Source organism: Somniosus microcephalus, chromosome 4 (genome assembly GCF_052327205.1).
Source record: "Somniosus microcephalus isolate GS21.2 chromosome 4, FLI_Smic_1.0, whole genome shotgun sequence".
In the NCBI taxonomy this organism is placed as follows: Eukaryota; Metazoa; Chordata; class Chondrichthyes; order Squaliformes; family Somniosidae; genus Somniosus; species Somniosus microcephalus.
In genome coordinates this window covers 314259443-314277852 of record NC_140990.1, presented here as the reverse complement: position 1 = coordinate 314277852, position 18410 = coordinate 314259443, and the positions used below count along the sequence as shown (strand labels likewise).

The 18410-nt window shown below is 49.5% G+C and overlaps 1 protein-coding gene across 5 annotated transcripts in view; it reads left to right on the top strand.

The window, feature by feature from the left end:
• The window catches only part of LOC147120616 (obscurin-like protein 1), a 159840-nt gene that overhangs the window by 39440 nt on the left and 101990 nt on the right, over window positions 1-18410 (top strand). For 3 of the 5 annotated variants that reach the window (XM_085986752.1, XM_085986750.1, XM_085986748.1), the window contains exons 8-10: window positions 10397-10669; window positions 14969-15241; window positions 16121-16390. In XM_085986752.1, the coding sequence (XP_085842878.1) occupies window positions 10397-10669; window positions 14969-15241; window positions 16121-16390 (816 nt within the window). The remainder of the gene's footprint in view (window positions 1-10396; window positions 10670-14968; window positions 15242-16120; window positions 16391-18410) is intronic. The other 2 variants (XM_085986751.1, XM_085986749.1) reach the window with 1 other exon arrangement.

Below are 18410 nucleotides of genomic sequence, written 5' to 3'. Positions count from 1 at the left end.
GGCTGATCATCCAAATTCAGTACCCTGTTCCTGCTTTCTCCCCATATCCCTTGTTCCCTTTAGCCTCAAGAAATATATCTAACTCCTTCTTGAATATATTTAATGAATTGGCCTCTACTGCCTTCTGTGGTAGAGAATTCCACAGGTTCACCACTCTCTGGGTGAAGAAATTCCTCCTCATCTCTGTCCTAAATGGCTTACCCCTTATCCTTAGACTGTGACCCCTGGTTCTGGACTCCTCCGCCATTGGGAACATCCTTCCTGCATCTAGTCTGTCTAGTCCTGTTAGAATTTTATAAGTTTCAATGAGATCCCCTCTCATTCTTCTAAACTCTAGCGAATATAAGCCTAATCGACCCAATCTCTCCTCATACATCATTCCTGCCATCCCAGGTATCAGTCTGGTGAATCTTCGCTGCACTCTCTCCATGGCAAGAACATCCTTCCTCAGATAAGGTGACCAAACACGCACACAATACTCAAGGTGTGGTCTCACCAAGGCCCTGTACAACTACAGCAAGACTTCCTTGCTCCTGTACTCAAATCCTCTCACTGTGAAGGCCAACATACCATTTGCCTTCTTAACCACCTGCTGCACCAGCATGCTTACCTTCAGCGACTGGTGCACAAGGACACCCAGGTCTCGTTGCACTGCCCCTTTTCCCAATCTATTGCCGTTCAGATAATAATCTGTCTTCCTGTTTTTGCCACCGAAGTGAATAACCTCGCATTTATCCACATTATACTGCATTTGCCATGCATCTGCCCAATCACCCAACCTGTCCAAATCGTACTGGAGTTTCTCTGCAACCTCCTCACAGCACACATGCCCACCCAGCTTTGTGTCGTCTGCAAACTTGGAGATATTACATCTAGTTCCCTCGTCTAGATTATTTATATATATACTGTGAATAGCTGGGGTCCTAGGACCGATCCCTGCGGTACCCCACTAATCACTGCCTGCCGCTCGGAAAAAGACCCGTTTATTCCAACTCTTTGCTTCCTGTCTGCCAACCAGTTCTCTAACCAAGTCAGTACCTTACCTCCAATCCCATGTGCTTTAGCTTTTCACGCTAATCTCTTATGCGGGACCTTATCGAAAGCCTTCTGAAAGTCCAAATACACCACATCCACTGGTTCTCCCTTATCTATTCTACCAGTTACATCCTCAAAAAATTCCAGTAGATTAGTCAAGCATGATTTACCTTTTGTAAATCCATGTTGACTTTGTTCGATCCTGTCACTGTTTTCCAAGTGCTCTGCTATTACATCTTTTATAATGGACTCTAGCATTTTCCCCACTACCAATGTCAGGCTTACCGGTCTATAATTCCCCGTTTTCTCTCTACCACCCTTCTTAAATAGTGGGGTTACATTAGCTACCCTCCAATCCATGGGAACTGTTCCAGAGTCTATAGAATTTTGGAAGATGACCAACAATGCATCTACTATTTCTAGGGCCACTCTCTTAAGTACCCTAGGATGTAGATTATCAGGCCCTGGGGATTTATCGGCCTTCAATCCCATCAATTTCCCTATTGGAATCTGTCTTCCTTATTTCTCCTTATTTCCCTATTGGATTTATTAGTAACTATCTTGTATTTATGGCCTCTAGTTTTGGATTCTCCCACAAGTGGAAACATTCTCTCCACATCTACCCTATCAACACATTCATAATTTTAAAGGCCTCTATCAGGTCTCCTCTAAGTCTCCGTTTTTCTAGAGAGAGGTACAGAGGCGGAGAGTTGTAAGGAGGGCGTCCCAGAGCTTAGGACCTCGGCCGCTGAAGGCACGGCTGCCCATACCTCTCTACCACAGAAGGCAGTAGAGGCCAATTCATTAAATATATTCAAGAAGGAGTTGGATATATTTCTTAAGGCTAAAGGGATCAAGGGATTATGGGGAGAAAGCAGGGACAGGGTACTGAATTTGGATGATCAGCCATGATCACATTAAATGGCGGAGCGGGCTCGAGGGGCCGAATGGCCTACTCCTGCTCCTATCTTCAATGTTTCTATGTTTCTATGTTTCTCTACCTCTCTCTCCTCCTTTAAGATGCTCCTTAAATCTTACCTCTTTCGCCAAGCTTTAGGTCACCCTAAAATCTCCGTATGTGGCTCGGTGTCAACATTTTTGCCTGATAATCGCTGCTGTGAAGCACCTTGGGACGTTTTGCTATGTTAAAGGTCTGATATAAATGGCCGTTGTTGTTGTGCTGTAATGTAACATTGAGTATCAGTTTGCCTCAGTGAACAGCAGTCGCCTCTCTGAGTCCGCAGGTTGTGGGTTCAAGGCCCGCTCCTGGCAATAGAATCGCATCATCATCCGTTGATACTTCAGTCTCGTACCGAGGGAGGCGATCCTTTTCAGACGAGGTGCTGAAGCTGAGGTTTATCGGTTGGCTTCGATGAGCGTCGAAGATCCCGTGTCACAGTTTAAAGGAGAGGGCGGGGAGTTCTCCCGGTGTCCTGGCATTCCTCCAAAAAACCACCGCCAAATTTTTAAAATTTATTATTCATTGGGACGTGGCACGGCTAGTATTTATTGCCCTGGAGAAGGTGGTGGTGAGCTGCCTTCTTGATCATAACTGAGTGGCTTGTTGGGCCATTCCAGAGGGCAGTTAAACATCAACCCCATTGCTGTGGGTCTGGAGTCACATACAGGCCAGCCACAGCGGATTTCCTTCCCTAAAGGACGTTAGTGAACCAGATTTATTGAAATTAACTGAATTATTTATTATTCAGCGATGTGATAATGACCACACTACCGTGGTGGGATTTGAACTCATATCGCTGGATCATTAGCCCAGGTTTCCAGACTCAATATCGAAAGCACGCAACGCAGCATTTAAATCTGGCGACGCGGCGGCTTACAGGGTAGCTAGGACCAACCTAAAAAAGGGTATCAGGACTGCCAAAAGGAAACAGACTCTGCGGATAGAGGATCATTTCCACAACAACTCGGACCCCCGGCGCATGTGGCAAGGCATCCAGTCCATCACTGACTACAAGAGCAAGAACACCATCCCCCCGGTTAGCGATGCCTCCCTTCCGGAGGAGCTTAACAACTTCTACGCTCGCTTCAACAGGGACAACAGGGAGCCGGCTACCAAAGCCTTGCCACCCCCGGAAGACCAGGTGCTCACTCTGTCGACCTCCGACGTAAGGGGTGTTCTACGCGGAGTGAGCACACGAAAGGCTGCTGGACCGGATAGCATCCCTGGACGGGTACTCAAGGAATGTGCTGATCAGCTGGCTGATGTCTTCACCGCCATCTTCAATCTGTCATTGGCCCAGGCAGTAGTCCCTACATGCTTCAAGACCGCTACCATTATTCCTGTGCCAAAACAAACGGCTGTGACGTGCCTGAACGACTATCGACCTGTCGCACTCACACCCATCATAATGAAGTGTTTCGAGAGACTGGTCCTGGCTCACATCAAAACCAGTGTCCCCGCCTCTCTTGACCAACACCAGTTTGCCTATCGTGCAAACAGACCAACGGAGGATGCAATCACAACTGCTCTACACTCTGCACTGAATCACTTAGATGGTAAAGAGACCTACATCAGAATGCTGTTCATAGACTACAGCTCAGCATTCAACACTATCGTCCCCAACAAGCTGGCCACCAAACTCCACACTCTTGGCCTGAACACTTCCCTCTGCAACTGGACCCTGGACTTCCTAACAAACAGACCCCAGTCTGTCAAATTAGGTAACCACACCTCCCCCCCCACCCCCCTGACCCTGAACACGGGGGCCCCACAAGGATGTGTGCTGAGCCCCCTCCTCTACTCCCTCTTCACCCACGACTGTGTGGCTGTTCATGGTTCCAACACCATCATCAAGTTTGTGGATGATACCACGGTAGTACTCCAGATCACCAACAATGATGAGTCAGCCTACAGGGAGGAGGTCCAGCATCTCGTGAAGTGGTGCGCCGATAACAACCTGGCCCTTAACATCAAGAAAACCAAAGAAATCATTGTGGACTTCAGGAAGTCTAAAGGCGGAAGTCACACCCCCATCCAAATCAATGGGGCTGTGGTGGAAAGGGTGGACAGCTTTAAGTTCCTCGGAGTCCACATCACGGAAGACCTCTCCTGGTCCCTCAATACCTCCTCTCTGGTGAAGAAGGCCCAGCAGCGCCTATATTTCCTAAGGAGGCTGAAGGGATGTAACCTGTCACCCCTGATCCTCTCTAACTTTTACCGCTGCACAATAGAGAGCATCCTGACGAACTGTATCACAGTATGGTATGGCAGCTGTAGCTACTATGACTGGAAAGCCCTGCAGCGGGTAGTCAAAACTGCCCAATGCATTACCGGCACCCGGCTACCGACCATAGAGCACATATACCAGAAACGCTGTTTACGGAGGTCACGGTCGATCATCAAAGACCCTACCCACCCCAGCCACAGTCTGTTCGCCCTCCTGCCATCTGGGAGACGCTACAGATGCATTCGCACCCGTACTACCAGATTTAGGAACAGCTTCTTTCCCAGGGCTGTCATCCTACTGAACTCTACAAATAAACTCTAAAGCCTGCACATCTGCCAATGCACTTTATTATGGTTATGTTTATGTTAATGTATTACAAGCCAAATGTATGTTGAATGTTTAAATGTCTTAATCTAAATGTACACTCTCGGGAGCCGCAAGCCTACATTTCGTTGTACTGCACTTGTGCACTAACAATGACAATAAAGTGGATTATTATTATGATTATGATTATTATGAGTTCAACAATTTCAGATCATAACCTCGGCCCCTATTACATTTTTATATTTTTTATCCACACTTTTGGTTTGTGCCTTTTCCTTGTTTCTCTCTCTCCCCCACACGGCAGCTGTCTCTCACTCTGCCAGCGCATTCCACACTTCATCTAGAGCCATTGTTTGTTTCTTTACCTGTCCTATTACCATCTCGTCTCCCCTTGAATATCTCTTAATGTCTCTTCTTTCATCCCCTCCCCCATTTCCCAGCCCCCAGACTGCCTTTTGTTTCATTTCCTGCCTTTTCTCTCAGTTCTGTAGAAGGGTTTCGACCCGAAACATTGACTCTGTTTCTCTCTCCACGGATGTTGCCTGGCCTGCTGAGTTTTTCCAGTGTTTTCTGCTGTTACTCTGGGTTACTAGTCCAGTAACGTTACCATTATGCTACCATAATCCTGATCGACTTGGTTATTCATCTCACTGCTGTTGGAGGGATCTTGTGCAAAAGCTGTGCTCGTCTACATAGGAATCCCTTTGAAATGTGCCCTCGATAACTACAGGTCCATTCTTGTTCACAGTTACTAGACTAAACATTAGGGAATGTCCATTGCAGGTGCTGAAAATGAGGCTGAATTCCTATTTTTGACAGTGTTCCTGCCGAGGAGTGAGATGGGCGGTCAGGAGAGCTTTGTTCACTCAAAAATTAAAGGAAAGAAAGACCCTGCATTTATATAGCGCCTTTCACAACCTCCCAAAGTCCTTGACAGCCAATTTGTGCACAGTAAGCTCCCACAAGCAGCGATATGATAATGACCAGATCATTTATTTTTAAGTGATGTTGGTTGAGGGATAAATATTGGCCCCAGGACACCGGGGATAACTCCCCTGCTCTTCTTCGAAATAGTGGCTGTGGGATCTTTTACATCTACCTGAGAGGGCAGACGGGGCCTTGGTTTAATGTCCCTTCCGAAAGACGGCACCTCCGACAGTGCAGCACTCCCTCAGCACTGTCACCGGGAGCCTCAGCCTGTTTTGCGCTCAAGTCTCTGGAGCGGGGACTCGAACCCACGAACTTTCGACTAACGGATTTGTGGAATAAGTTACGCTGGGAAGGACATTGAAGGGTCAGTGTAATCGGACTAGGGGGCGGTAGGGTGTGTTTTTTTCTTTATTCGTCCCCGGGACGTGGACCTCGCTGGCAAGGCCGGCATTTATTGCCCATCCCTAGTTGCCCTTGAGAAGGTTCTGGGAGCGACGAAGGGATTGAGGGATCGGGTGAGGAGGCAGCAGCATCGGGTCGTTTGGGGTCGAGTGGCCTGAATGGGTTCTAAAAATGCTTATGTTCTTAAGTAGCCCTATATGCAATGCGGTAATGGATCCTGAATACAGTAGTAACTAACCCAGAGCTCTGGCTTTGCACCGTGTCTATCTCTGCTGGCAGCTGTTGTTGCACTTGTAATGTAATTTAAAACACTTCAGACAGGCATTTGTGGCTTTTCTAACTTGCTTGTCCTCTCTTGTTGGGAGTTGTAGCCTCCGGCATTCCTCGCATTCCAGCTCTCTCTCAATCCTTCTGAATGGATTGCGTGTATTGAAGAATTTAGCTCTGGCTATAATCTCCTTTGGTGGGACAAGGCCTTGGAGAGGGTGCAGAGGAGAGTTACTCGAACGGTATCAGGGTCGAGGGGAGGCGGGAGAAGCTGGGCTTGTTCTCCTTGGAGCAGAGAAGGTCAAAGAAGGTTAAGGGGAGATTTGACAGAGCTGTTCAAAATTAATGAGGGGTTTTGATAGAGTAAATAGGGAGAAACTGTTTCCACTGGCAGGAGGACTGCCGAGGTCCTAAGCTCTGAAATTCCCTCCCTAAACCTCTCTGCCTCTCTCTCCTCCTTTGAAGACGCTCCTTAAAACCTACCTCTTTGACCAAGCTCCTGTCCTAATATCTCCTTATGTGGCTCGGTGTCAAATTTTATTTGATAATCGCTCCTGTGAAGCGCCTTGGGGCATTTTACTGCGTTAAAGACGCTATATAAATGTAAGTTGTTGTTGTAGACTGAGTATTGAGCGGCTATTCTACTATGGAGACAGCACACAAAGCCTGACACTGTCCTCATCCAACATCCACACCGTCTGTACTGCCTCCCGAGGGGTCACTGGATAGAGATCAGGAGCAGGAAACATAAGAACATAAGAAATAGGAGCAGGAGCCGGTTATTCGGCCCCTCGACCCTGCTCCACCATTCAATAAGATCATGGCTGAACTCCATCAACTCCACTTTCCCGCCCGATCCCCCTATCCCTTGATTCCCCGTGAGTTCAAAAATCTATCGATCTCTGTCTTGAATATACTCATCGACTGAGCAGCCACAGCCCTCTGGGGTTCCCCCCCTCTCTGACCCCATTACCCTCCCCCTGACCCCCATTTTCCCTTTTTCTCTGACCCCCAATCACTCTCACCAGTTCACCAGTCTCCCTATCCGCCGACCCCCATTACCCCTCTCTTCCACCGAGCCTCCAATCCCATTCTCCTAGACTGATTTGCCCCTCCTTAAGCTTTAGGTGCTGAGGCCAATAGCAGCGCCCCCTTCTGGCACCTCCAGCTGAGGTCTTTGGGATTTTGAACAAGGAACATTCCACATTAATTGAGGGAATTTTTTTTATTCATTTATGAGATGTGGGCGTCGCTCGCAAGGCCAGCATTTATTGCCCATCCCTATTTGCCCTTGAGAAAGTGGTGGTGAGCCGCTTTCTTGAACCGCTGCAGTCCGTGTGGTGAAGGTACTCCCGCAGTGCTGTCAGGGAGGGAGTTCCAGGATTTTGACCCAGTGATGATGAAGGATTGGCGATATACTTCCAAGTCAGGATGGTGTGTGACTTGGAGGGGAACTTGGAGTTGGTGGTGTTCCCATCCGTCTGCTAGGTGGAAGAGGTCGCGGGTTTGGGAGGTGCTGTCGAAGAAGCCTTGGCGAGTTGCTGCAGTGCATCTTGTAGATGGTACACTGCAGCCACGGTACACCGGTGGTGGAGGGAGTGAATGTTTAAGGTGGTGGGTGGGGTGCCAATCAAGCGGGCTGCTTTGTCCTGGATGGTGTCGAGCTTCTTGTGTGTTGTTGGAGCTGCACTCATCCAGACAAGTGGAGAGTATTCCATCTCACTCCTTACTTGTGCCTTGTAGATGGTGGAAAAGCTTTGGGGAGTCAGGAGGTGAGACACTCGCCGCAGAATACCCAGCCTCTGACCTGCTCTTGTTGCCACAGTATTTATGTGGCTGGTTCAGTTAAGTTTCTGGTCAATGGTGACCCCCAGAATGTTGATGGTGAGGGATTCGGTGATGGTAATGCCGTTGAATTTCAAGGGGCGTTGGTTAGACTCTCACTTGTTGGAGATAGTCATTGCCTGGCACTTGTGTGGCGCGAATGTTACCTGCCACTTATCAGCCCAAGCCTGAATGTTGTGAGGGAGAGTGACAGCATTAACTGAGGGAGTGAGGGAGAGTGAGTGACAGTGTTAACTGAGGGAGCAAGGGAGAGAGAGTGACAGCATTAACTGAGGGAGTGAGGGTTGAGAGTAGACTGATGGGGCAGTAATTGGCTGGATTGGATTTGTTTTGCTTTTTGTGAACAGGTCATACCTGGGCAGTTTTCCACATTGTCGGATAGATGCCAATGTTATAGCTGCACTGGAACAGCTTGGCTAGAGGCACGGCTAGTTCTGGAGCACAAGTCTTCAGCACGACAGCCGGAAGGGAGAGTGTCAGCATTGACTGAGTGAGCGAGGGAAAGAGAGTGACATTGTTAACTGAAGGAGTGAGGGAGAGAGAGTTTCAGCATTAACTGAGGGAGTGGGCAGGGACAGTGTCAGCATTAACTGAGGGTTTGAGGTAGAGAGAGTGACAGTGTTAACTGAGGGAGTGGATAGTTAACCCTAACCCTAACTGTAACCCTAACCCTAACCCTAAATGCCGTGTCAGCATTAACTGAGGGTTTGAGAGAGAGAGAGTGACAGCATTAACTGAGGGAGTGATGGAGAGTGAGTGACAGCGTTAACTGAGGGAGTGATGGAGAGAGAGTTTCAGCATTAGCTTGAAAGGATAATTACTAGTCCTAGCCCCTTTAGGGCTACCCTGGATCAGGCGTATTCCTCAGACGTTCACTTTCAACTAAAGTTTTGAGGTAGCCGAATCCTAAAGATGCTTAATTGGGTCTAAAGGTCCGGGCTTTCGCTCCCTAAAGGAAAGGAACAACCTGAAAATGTTACCGTCCTCCAGATAGCACTTTTAATAAGTTTAGCTAGACTGTAACATTCCGGATATTATGAGGGTCCCGAAAACTCCCCCAGAATTCTGCAACTCCTCACCAAAAAATGTACAGAGATTGAGTTTGCGTGTTTGATACAGAAGTATTGTGAGACAATTCTAAAAATATATAGATTTATTAAAGAACCGACATGTAATTTACAGTTGGCAATTCAATCGCAACATTAACAATTCCAAATACAAAAAGCTTACAATTCTATTATCAGAGATCCTTATTCTCAAATCTTAACTTCGCTAGTTTTACAGTTCTTAGTTTATTCCAGGATATCCACCAAAATCAAATACAATACCGTTGATCCCCGAGATACAAAGAGTTGAAGACTTACAGATCTTGCCTCTGAAGCCGAGAATCGCTTTGCCCCTTTACAGCGAATCTATCATCCCATTTGAAAGTTCAATTTTTATACCTTTTCTCAGTTGTATTTCCTTTGACGTTTTCTGCTGATGTAAGCTAATTATCTCTAGTCATTTTTCTGTTGACCCCTGCTATTTTTACAGTTATATCAGCTTGTAGCATTGAGAATTATGTCTCTACCTTTAGGTGTTCGAATGTATCATAAAAAACAGTGTGGAGCAGGTGCATCTATTTGATGTCATTCTTACCAAAGTCTTCTATCTGTGTCTCTTTACGACGTGTAAATTAAAAACACCTCAACCAGGTGCACCATTGTCTTCTTAGTTACCTCAGCTGGTTGTAACACAGACTTGTGCCTCTCATGTTCATTTGATGTCAGTTTGTCATGTTTTTATAAAGTCAGAATTCTTTTATAGAATAGTGTATTTTTCTGAATAGGTGACAGCGTTAACTGAGGGAGTGAGGGAGAGAGAGTGACAGCGTTAACTGAGGGAGTGTTGGAGGGAGAGTGACAGCGTTAACTGAGGGAGTGTTGGAGGGAGAGAGAGTGACAGTGTTAACTGAGGGAGTGTTGGAGGGAGGGAGAGAGAGTGACAGCGTTAACTGAGGGAGTGAGGGAGAGAGAGTGACAGCGTTAACTGAGGGAGTGAGGGAGAGAGAGTGACAGTGTTAACTGAGGGAGTGAGGGAGAGAGAGTGACAGCGTTAACTGAGGGAGTGAGGGAGAGAGAGTGACAGCTTCAACTGAGGGAGTGAGGGAGAGAGAGTGACAGCATTAACTGAGGGAGTGTTGGAGGGAGAGAGAGTGACAGCGTTAACTGAGGGAGTGAGGGAGAGAGAGAGAGTGACAGCGTTAACTGAGGGAGTGTTGGAGGGAGGGAGGGAGAGTGACAGTGTTAACTGAGGGAGTGTCGGAGGGAGGGAGAGAGAGTGACAGCGTTAACTGTATATTGTGCTAACGCCCCAGTTTCACTTCATCACAAAGTGTGTCCGTTGCGACGCTGCCGTTTCAGAGTCTCCAGTGAGGATCGTGAACACGACAGACGATACGAAGGTGGAGTATCTCACCTCCGAGCGCATCGTCCTGACCTGCGAGCTCTCCCGTTCACACGCCAAGGTGAAATGGTACAAGAATGGGCTGGAAGTCGAGGGGAGCGGGAACGTCACAATGGAGTCGCACGGAGTCCACAGGAGTCTGATTGTTCAGAGCGCTGGAACAGAAGATTCCGGAGAATACGTCTGCGATGCTGTCGACGACTCCATCTTTTATGACATCACAGTGAGAGGTTAGAGCCCAGGCTAATAACAGTGATTACCCTCCCAATCGATCGTCATTGGCTGTGACGTGTATTTGGGCGCCTTACGAGATAAGGCACATTGGCCCAGAATTTCTGGGCCAGAGTCTTCCCGCGGGTGCAAGCCTCCGACCTGCACTTACCTAGCGCGCCGGCCATTGAGCTGTGGGCCCGCGTGGGATTCCGATCCTGGGCCTCCTCCAACTGCCGGCGCGCAGTGCTTGCGTATCCCAGGGGCGCAGTTAGTTCGAAACGTCCCCTGGGATCACGTGGGCCATGGAGAGCCAATGGTAGCAGGGAATGCTTCATTCATAAGTTTGACAGGAAGACCTGTCAAAACTTATAAATACTATAAGCCCCAAAACTTCACTAAATCTTCAAATACATTTTTTTAAATCACATTTTTAAATAAACTATAAATTGCGTGAAATAACTATTTTAAACAATAATTTAAATTTTTGAAAAAAATAATTTTATTTTCTAACGGGGCTAAAAATAAACTTACCTTGCTTTAAAGTATTTAAAAATAATAAACCTGTGGAAAAAATGTTTTAATTTTAATTAATTCACCACTTACCTTGTAAAAAGCAGGCCTTGCGACTGCTTTTTAAATGTCTAACTTCTGGAGACTTACCCTTCCGGGAAAACCTGCAAAAAAAACGTAAGTTCGATGCGCACGCGCAGCCTCTCCCGTGCACGCGTTCGACCTCTGAACCCCTTTGTTCAGGGGAACGGAAGTGCCGGCTTCCCGCGCATGCGCAGTGCATGCAGGAAACCGGCACTTCCATTGGGCCTACGGGTGAGTACCCAGCGCGTACTCACCCGTGGAGACCCGAAGTTCTGGGCCAATATCAGTGCAACTTCTTCTTTCTAGATCTTTCTCAGGTCAATGCGGAATAGGTCCCCACTCTTCCCAGAGTGGAATGGTTCCCTCACACAGCAGGGATGGATTGGGCTAAACTATTTAAGCCTTGGTTCAGAGGTAGCGCTCTCGCCTCCGAGTCAGAAGGTCGTGGGTTCGAGTCCCACTCCAGAGACTTGAGCCCATAATCCAGGCCGACGCTCCCAGTGCCAGTACTGAGGGGGTGCTGCACTGTCGGAGGTGCCGTCTTTCAGGATGAGACGTTAAATCAAGTCCCCGTCTGCTCTCTCAGGTGGACGTAAAAGATCCCCACAGCCACTATTTCAAAGAAGAGCGGCGGGGTGCGGGGGGAGTTCTCCCCGGTGTCCTGGGACAATATTTATCCCTCAACCAACACCACTAAAACACAGATGATCTGGTCACTATCACATTGCCGTTTGTGGGATCTTGCTGTGGCAAAATTGGCTGCCGCGTTTCCTACATTACAACAGTGACTAGACTTCAAAAAGTACTTCATTGGCTGTGAAGCACTTTGGGACGTCCTGAGGTGGTGAAAGGCGCTATAGAAATGCAAGTCTGAGATTGATCGATTTTTATTAGGCAAGGGTATGAAGGGTTACAGAATGGTTACAGGCGGGTAGATGGAGTTAAGTTATAGATCATCCATGCTCTAACTGAATGCCGCAACAGGCTCGAGGGGCTGAATGGCCTCCTCCTGTTCCTGTGTAACAGGCTTGAGGGGCTGAATGGTCCTCCTCCTGTTCCTGTGTAACAGGCTCGAGGGGCTGAATGGCCCCATCCTGTTCCTGTGTAACAGGCTCGAGGGGCTGAATGGCCTCCTCCTGTTCCTGTGTAACAGGCTCGGGGGGCTGAATGGTCCTCCTCCTGTTCCTGTGTAACAGGCTCGAGGGGCTGAATGACCTCCTCCTGTTCCTGTGTAACAGGCTCGAGGGGCTGAATGGCCTCCTCCTGTTCCTGTGTAACAGGCTCGAGGGGCTGAACGGCCTCCTCCTGTTCCTGTGTAACAGACACGAGGGGCTGAATGGCCTCCTCCTGTTCCTGTGTAACAGGCTCGAGGGGCTGAATGGCCTCCTCTTGTTCCTGTGTAACCGGCTCGAGGGGCTGAATGGCCTCCTCCTGTTCCTGTGTAACAGACACGAGGGGCTGAATGGCCTCCTCTTGTTCCTGTGTAACAGGCTCGAGGGGCTGAATGGCCTCTTGTTCCCGTGTAACAGACACGAGGGGCTGAATGGCCTCCTCTTGTTCCTGTGTAACAGGCTCGAGGGGCTGAATGGCCTCCTCTTGTTCCTGTGTAACAGACACGAGGGGCTGAATGGCCTCCTCTTGTTCCTGTGTAACAGGCTCGAGGGGCTGAATGGCCTCCTCCTGTTCCTGTGAAACAAGCTCAAGGGGGCTGAATGGCCTCATAGAGTCATAGTCATAGAGTCATAGAGTAATACAGCACGGATAGAGGCCCTTCGGCCCATCGTGTCCGTGCCGGCCATCAAGCCCTGTCTAATCTAATCCCATATTCCAGCATTTGGCCTGTAGCCTTGTATGCTATGGCATTTCAAGTGCACATCCGTATGCTATGGCATTTCAAGTGCACATCCAAATGCTTCTTAAATGTTGTGAGGGTTTCTGCCTCCACAACCCTTTCAGGCAGTGAGTTCCAGACTCCAACCACCCTCTGGGTGAAAAAGTTCTTTCTCAAATCCCCTCTAAACCTCCCGCCCTTTACCTTGAATCTATGCCCCCTAGTTATTGACCCCTCTACTAAGGGAAAAAGCTCCTCAGCATCCATCCTATCTATGCCCCTCATAATTTTGTACACCTCAATCATGTCCCCCCTCAGCCTCCTCTGCTCCAAGGAAAACAAACCCAATCTGCCCAGTCTCTCTTCATAGCTGAAGCGCTCCAGCCCTGGTAACATCCTGGTGAACCTCCTCTGCACTCTCTCTAACGCGATCACATCCTTCCTGTAGTGTGGCAACCAGAACTGCACACAGTATTCCAGCTGTGGCCTAACCAGTGTTTTATACAGCTCCATCATAACCTCCTTGCTCTTATATTCAATGCCTCGGCTAATGAAGGCAAGTATCCCATATGCCTTTTTTACCACCTTATCCACCTGTTCCGCCGCCTTCAGGGATCTGTGTACTTGCACACCCAGATCCCTCTGACCCTCCGTCTTGCCTAGGGTCTTTCCATTCAGTGTGTATTCCTTTGCCTTGTTAGTCCCCCCAAAGTGCATCACCTCGCACTTTTCCGGGTTAAATTCCATTTGCCACTGTTCCGCCCATCTGATCAACCCATCTATATCGTCCTGCAGACTGAGGCTACCCTCCTCGTTATTTACCACCCTACCAATTTTTGTATCATCCGCGAACTTACTGATCATACCCTTTACATTCATAGACACTGGCAGCGTCCCTGATTTCCCACATGGAGCAAGAGGAGCAGAACACGGGTCTGAGCTCTCCTGCCATGACTTACTCCTTTAATTAATTTAAAAATTTATTCAATACCCCAGTTACAGGTATACTCTAGGGCGCTTTATTTACCAACTGTCCCCACTACACCAGAGACCCTAGAAATTTAACACCACAGAAGTCAAGCTTGTATTGAAAAGAGAGAAATACTCACCAACCAATCACTTACCTGCTCCCTGGTGACGTCACACACTGATTACTTTTTACCTCTCTCCTCTGCTGTTGATTTGGTCTAGCCTCTGCCTTGGCGCCGGTTTTTAAGCCGGGCTCCTCCTCCGCTGCTGCTCTCCCCCGAACTGGTCGGGCCTCTGCCTTGGCGCCGGTTTTTAAGCCGGGCTCCTCCTCCGCTGCTGCTCTCCCCCGAACTGGTCGGGCCTCTGCCTTCGCGCCGGTTTTTAAGCCGGGCTCCTCCTCCGCTGCTGCTGCTCTCCCCCGAACTGGTCGGGCCTCTGCCTTCGCACCGGTTTTTAAGCCGGGCTCCTCCTCCGCTGCTGCTCTCCCCCGAACTGGTCGGGCCTCTGCCTTCGCGCCGGTTTTTAAGCCGGGCTCCTCCTCCGCTGCTGCTCTCCCCCGAACTGGTCGGGCCTCTGCCTTCGCGCCGGTTTTTAAGCCGGGCTCCTCCTCCGCTGCTGCTCTCCCCCGAACTGGTCAGGCCTCTGCCTTCGCGCCGGTTTTTAAGCCGGGCTCCTCCTCCGCTGCTGCTCTCCCCCGAACTGGTCAGGCCTCTGCCTTCGCGCCGGTTTTTAAGCCGGGCTCCTCCTCCGCTGCTGCTCTCCCCCGAACTGTGTAACAGACTTGAGGGGCTGAATGGCCGCCTCCTGTTCCTGTGTAACAGGCTCGAGGGGCTGAACGGCCTCCTCCTGTTCCTGTGTAACAGGCTCGAGGGGCTGAATGGCCTCCTCCTGTTCCTAAATCCTTTTTTCCTTTTATTCCTAGAACCGCCCACGACGGTAAGAGCCATGGAGGCTGGGCTTCGGACTGAGTGCCTGAGCGGCGAGCCGATTGTGCTGAGGTGCGAGGCCTCCCGAGCGGACGCGGAGGTGAAGTGGTACAAAGACGGCCAGGAACTGGAGGGGAGCCGGGGTGTGCAGGTGGAGGCCGAGGGGTTACTCAGGTGGCTGGTGATCCCCAGCGCCTCCAGGGGCGACAGCGGAGAGTACGTCTGCGAGGTGACGGAAGACTTGGTGTCCTTCACCGTCACCGTGTCAGGTGAGAGCGCTGGAGAGGGCGGCACAGCCGGCCAAGGCTCCAGCCCCGCCAATCCCACACGCACTCTCAGGTCCGACAGGGCCAGGCTCACGAAGGTGCGCGATAGCGGGGAGCGAGAAAGAAAGAAAGAAAGACCTATTCCCTCCCAGTGTTTGTTGGGGCAGTTAAAAGGTGAAACACTGAGGCTGAGAATTTTAAGTAGAATTTTAATTTTTTGTTCTTTAAGCTTGCTGCTGACAAAATGACCAGTTGAGATGAATGGTTAGATGTCCAAGGTTTAGTAAGTTTTGTGAATACCTGTCTTCTGCACTATCAGTTAATGTTAACTCGTCCCCCTTACACTGTCAGTCAGTATCCTCTGATTATCTGCTCCTTAAAGAGCCAGCGCAGACTCAATGGGCCGAATGGCCTCCTTCTGTGCTGTATTTTTCTATGATTCGATGGTTCTATGATTCTTTAATTTATTTTTTCTCTATCTTTTTCTGTTTCTCTCTGTCTCTCTCCCTTTCTCCCAATCTTTATCTATCTCGCTTTCTCTCCTCTCTCTATTGCTCGCTTCCTCTGCCTCTCTCTCTCTTACTCTCTCTCTCTCCATCACGCTCTCTCTCTCTTTATCTCTCTCTCTCTCCCACTCCCTCTTTCTCTGTCTCTTTCTGTTTTTCTTTCTCCTCTTTCACCCTCTCTCACTCTATCTCTTTTCCTTTCTCTCTCTTTCTCTCTTTCCCTCTTTCTGTCTCTCTCTGTTTCCCTCTCTCTTTTTCTCTCTGTTTCTCTCACTCTTTCTCTTTCTCACTCTCCTTCTCTTTCACCCTCTCCCTCGCTCTCTCTGTCTCTCACTCTCTTTCTCTTTCTCTCCTTCTCTCGCTGTGTCGGTTCCAGACCCTCCGGTGAAAATCGTCACCAGTTCCCCCTCGGCGCTGAGTGTGCTGACCGGTGGCGAGGTTGTCCTCTTGTGCGAGCTCTCGCGGCCCGAGGCGGAGGTGAGCTGGTACAAGGACGGGGTGGAGGTGGAGCCGAGCGAGAGGACCGCGATGGAGGTGGATGGAGAGCACCGGAGGCTGACCGTCCACTCGGCTAAGATGGAGGACCGAGGGACGTACGTGTGCGACGTGGTCAACGACTCGGCTGAGTTTGAAGTGACCGTCTCCCGTGAGTTGGCGTTAGGGCGCATGTCAACTTGATTTCCCCTTGCCCCCCACCACCTGGTAGCCAAGTATAGAGATCCCACCGACACCCTGGAGGAGACCAGACAACGACACTGATCAAACATGGGAGCTTTCGGACTATGGGCTGGATTTTCATTGAGAAGTCGGGTAGGAGGCGGGACTACAACTTTCAGGGTTGTCGTTCCGCCTCCATCGAGTTGTGGCCAACCCACGCGATTTTCACTTAATTGGCCCGCTGAGCCCAGTGGGCTCAGCAGGCCAATTAAGGGCCACCCGGCAACAGGTGACGTCACAGATTGACATTTCATCTGTCAAGACCTTTTGACAGATGAAATATCAGCGTTTGACAGCTGTTTGAAGCTGTCAAACACTGACAATCTGTACTCCAAGTTAATTCGTTCCTCTCAGGCTGATTTAGAGATCTCCCCGGAACAGAAAGCTGAATGCTGCAATTTTTGACAGCTCGCAGCCATTCTGCTTTCTGTGCCAGTGAGATGAGGGACTCCCGAGACCTGAAGGAAGGAAGGCTGAAAAGGTAAGTAAAGGTAATTAAACTTCATTAAACACTTTACACACACCAAACACACTTACCTCTGCATTCATGTACCCATCACTCACCTGAACACCGGACATCTCGACCCCTCCAAGCCCTTCATCCCGACGGCCCGCCTCGCTAACTTCACAGAATCACAGAAACCCCACAGTGCAGATAGAGGCCATTTCGGCCCATCGAGCCTGCACCGACACATATCCCACCCGATCCCCGTAACCCCTACACCAACACATATCCCACCCTATCCCTATAACCCCACGTATTTAATCCCCCTAACACTAAGGGTCAATTTATCATAGCCAATCAACCTAACCTGCACATCTTTGGACTGTGGGAGGAAACCGGAGCACCCGGAGGAAACCCACGCAAACACGGGGAGAATGTGCAAACTCCACACAGACAGTCACCCGAGGCCGGATTCGAACCCGGGTCCCTGGCGCTGTGAGGCAACAGTGCTAACCACTATGCCACCGTGCTTGGCATGGTTTGGAGCCGTCGGGAACCCCACACTTCAACATTAAAAATAGGGATTAGGCTAAAAACTGCCTGTTAACTGTTAACAGGCAGTTAATTGGCACTAATCCCCTTCACACCTCGGGGAGGCGGGTCCCAGTGCTGGGTGGGCACCCGCCTCCTTTGAAACTGGCATGGAGGCAGGTTGGGTGCGGAATGGGGTCGAGACCTCCCCGATTTTGAGATTTTAACCCCCCGCATGCCTCCAATCCTGCCTCCATGGCCCAATGAAAATCCTGCCCTGTGTCTCAATATCACATTGTACGGTCTCGTAACACACTTAGGAACATCGGAACAGGAGGAGACCATTCAGCCCCTTGGGTCTGTCCTGCCATACATTGATATATTAATGATCTAGACAAGGGAACTAGATGTAATATCTCCAAGTTTGCAGACAACACAAAGCTGGGTGGGCGTGTGTGCTGTGAGGAGGATGCCAAGAAACTCCAGGATGATTTGGAGAGGTTGGGTGATTGGGCAGAAGCATGGCAGATGCAATATAACGTGGATAAATGCAAGGTTATCCACTTTGGTGGCAAAAACAGGAAGGCAGATTATTATCTGAATGGCAATAGATTGGGAGAAGGGGAAGTGCAATGAGACCTGGGTGTCCTTGTGCACCAGTCGCTGAAGGTAAGCATGCAGGTGCAGCAGGCGGTTAAGAAGGCAAATGGTATGTTGGCCTTCGTAGCAAGAGGGTTCGAGTACAGGAACAAGGATGTCTTGCTGCAGTTGTACAGGGCCTTGGTGAGACCACACCTTGAGTATTGTGTGCAGTTTTGGTCGCCTTATCTGAGGAAGGATGTTCTTGCCATGGAAGGAGTTCAGCGAAGATTCACCAGGCTGATACCTGGGATGGCAGGAATGACGTATGAGGAGAGATTGGGTTGATTGGGCTTATACTCGCTGGGGTTTAGAAGAATGAGAGGGGATCTCA